Consider the following 2516-nt stretch of genomic DNA (forward strand, 5'->3'; position numbering starts at 1 on the left):
GGAATCTGGCTTGCCACACTCTTTCATTTTATTTTTTTATAAATTTCCAGGGTAGACATGTTGCATATAAAGATTCCTGTCATGCAAAGTGTTTGAAATTTGAACAAAGACTTCCTACTTAGCTGAACTACCTTGTCTCGTATCAAGTGTGTCCCATGTGTTGTTATTAGGTGTGGAAGGTCAAGACCTTCCCTAACCAAAGTGTTGCAAGGACTAAATCATAGGTCATAAATTACTAGGAAGCTTCTCCGGTCAGCTAGCTCCCTCTACTTATATAAATTACGAATGGCATTAATATATTGTCATAGCTTTCTGCACGCTTTTGAGGTGCAACAACTGGTTTAAAGGAAAGAAGAAAGCACCATTGAGAACAAACTCCAAGTCTCCATTTAAGTTTAGATATGGAAAAAACAAGAACGCAGATGATGGGAGATAAGCCGAAAATTCATCCAGCAGTAGATGTTGAAGCACCACCACCAACAGCACCGTTGATGTCTCGAGGCTTGGCAACATCCGAAAAGGGTAGTTCGAGTCAGAGTCAGCAGCAACCTCCACTGCCATTACGCACCATGCCAGCAGCTGTGCAGTCTAGTAAACCACAAAAAACAAGAAGCTGTTGTTGCAAGTGCGTATGTTGGACCGTAGGTCTACTTGTCCTCCTATTAGTTATTGTCGGAGCCACTGCCGGCATTCTTTACCTGGTCTTCAAACCAAAAATTCCCAACTACTCCGTTGATAGTTTGAGAATAAGTGACCTGAGGCTCAACTTTGATATGTCCCTATATGCTAAATTTGATGTGAAGATCACAGCCAATAACCCCAACAAGAAAATTGGAATTTACTACGAGAATGGTGGGCTCTTGAGTGTATGGTACACAAACACTAAGCTCTGTGCAGGTTCAATACCAAAATTCTACCAAGGTCACCAGAATATAACAAAACTGGATGTGAGCTTAACGGGGCAAACACAGTACGGAAGCACTTTATTGAGGGCATTGCAAGAGCAACAACAAACAGGACGTATTCCATTAGATCTTAAAGTTGATGCACCAGTTTCTATCAAACTTGGTAGGTTGAAGCTGAGGAAGGTGACGATCTTGGGGGATTGTTTGTTGGTGGTAGATAGCTTATCTACCAACAATCTAATCAGCATCAAAGCTAGCAATTGCAGGTTTAAATTAAAGCTTTGAGTTCCATGCCACGTATTGCATTAGGCCTGTTTTTTTCTTTTCATTTCTCCCCATTTAGCTCTCACTCATATCCCAGATGCTATTGGTTTTTTTTTTTTTCTATATTTACATTTTAAAAAAAAAAATCAGTGATTAAGAATATATACAGTTATGTTGGGAAAGTAGAAAATTGTTGAATGGAAATGCAGGCCCACTGCATGCTTACTGACAGATATCAAATCACTATGCTAAAAACATCTTTTCAACCGATCAAACCAAATCAGATTTTAGCTATCATATGACAAGATATAGATGCTAGATGCTTTATTGTTGTGTTAATGTTTCGAGAGACTGGTTCCAACTATATCTCCGTTTCTTCTATTTAATCAAACAGTGAAATTATTAGTAAAATACGATTTATCAAACCGATAATAAAAACCGTGAAGGCCATGGACCAGTTAGAAGAAAAAGAGTATGGGCGGTTATGTGTATTGTACAATGGTACATTCTACCATATATGTATATTGTACTTTCTTATAAATAAAAAACATCACCACCACCACCACTGTAAAATATAATGGATTTATTAGAAAATAATATAAATTATATCATAGGATTTCACTTAATAGCTTAAACTATTGGGTTGAATTGATTTTTTGACATGGTACCAAAGTCTTGATGACCAAATAGTCACGAGTTCAAATCTCATTATCCTCTTTTATTTAATAAAAATAAAGTACAAGGTAGTGTAGGTCTATACAAGTTTCAAGCTCAAAGGGCTTTCACTTGAAAAGGTGTATTAGAAAGTAATATAAATCATATAATGAGACTTCATCTAACATCTTAAGTTGAGTTGAATTGATTCTTTTACAGGTTTTATAAACCTTTTTCATGGTATAAAAGCATTCTTGGATTAAACTCCATCGAACCTTTTCATGGTATCAAAGCATTCTTGGATTAAACTTCATCGACCCAATGACTTCCAATGCTCCAAGCTCTTCTCTTCCTCTTCAAACAATGTTATGTATGATTACTATCAAGCTTTCCTCTTCCAATTATCTTCTCTAGCGTAACCAAGTTTTTCTGCTGCTCAATTCTTAAAACCTTCTTGACTGTATTAATGGCTCTCTGTCTGAGCCTCTAGAAATCATCACCTCTTATTCTTTTATAGTTTCAAATCCCAAGCATATTGTTTGGAAATCTGAAGATCAGCTCCTTCTTATTCTTTTTTTTTCCTCTCTCATAAAGGAAGCCATGGTTGAGATTATTGATCTCTTTACCTCGCATATTGTTTGGACTACGTTGAAGTTTGCTTTTAGCCATATATCGAAGATTCATGAATTCGTC

At 36.5% G+C, this 2516-nt stretch overlaps 1 protein-coding gene across 1 annotated transcript; it reads left to right on the forward strand.

Annotated features, from left to right (window-relative positions):
- The first annotated feature begins 323 nt into the window (after positions 1–323).
- Positions 324–1280, forward strand: LOC133670520 (NDR1/HIN1-like protein 6). The gene has a single exon (XM_062091030.1). The coding sequence runs from the start codon at positions 402–404 to the stop codon at positions 1188–1190; it is 789 nt and encodes a 262-aa protein (XP_061947014.1). The 5' UTR covers positions 324–401; the 3' UTR covers positions 1191–1280.
- Positions 1281–2516: the final 1236 nt, after the last annotated feature.

This window comes from Populus nigra, chromosome 13 (genome assembly GCF_951802175.1).
Source record: "Populus nigra chromosome 13, ddPopNigr1.1, whole genome shotgun sequence".
NCBI lineage: Eukaryota > Viridiplantae > Streptophyta > Magnoliopsida > Malpighiales > Salicaceae > Populus > Populus nigra.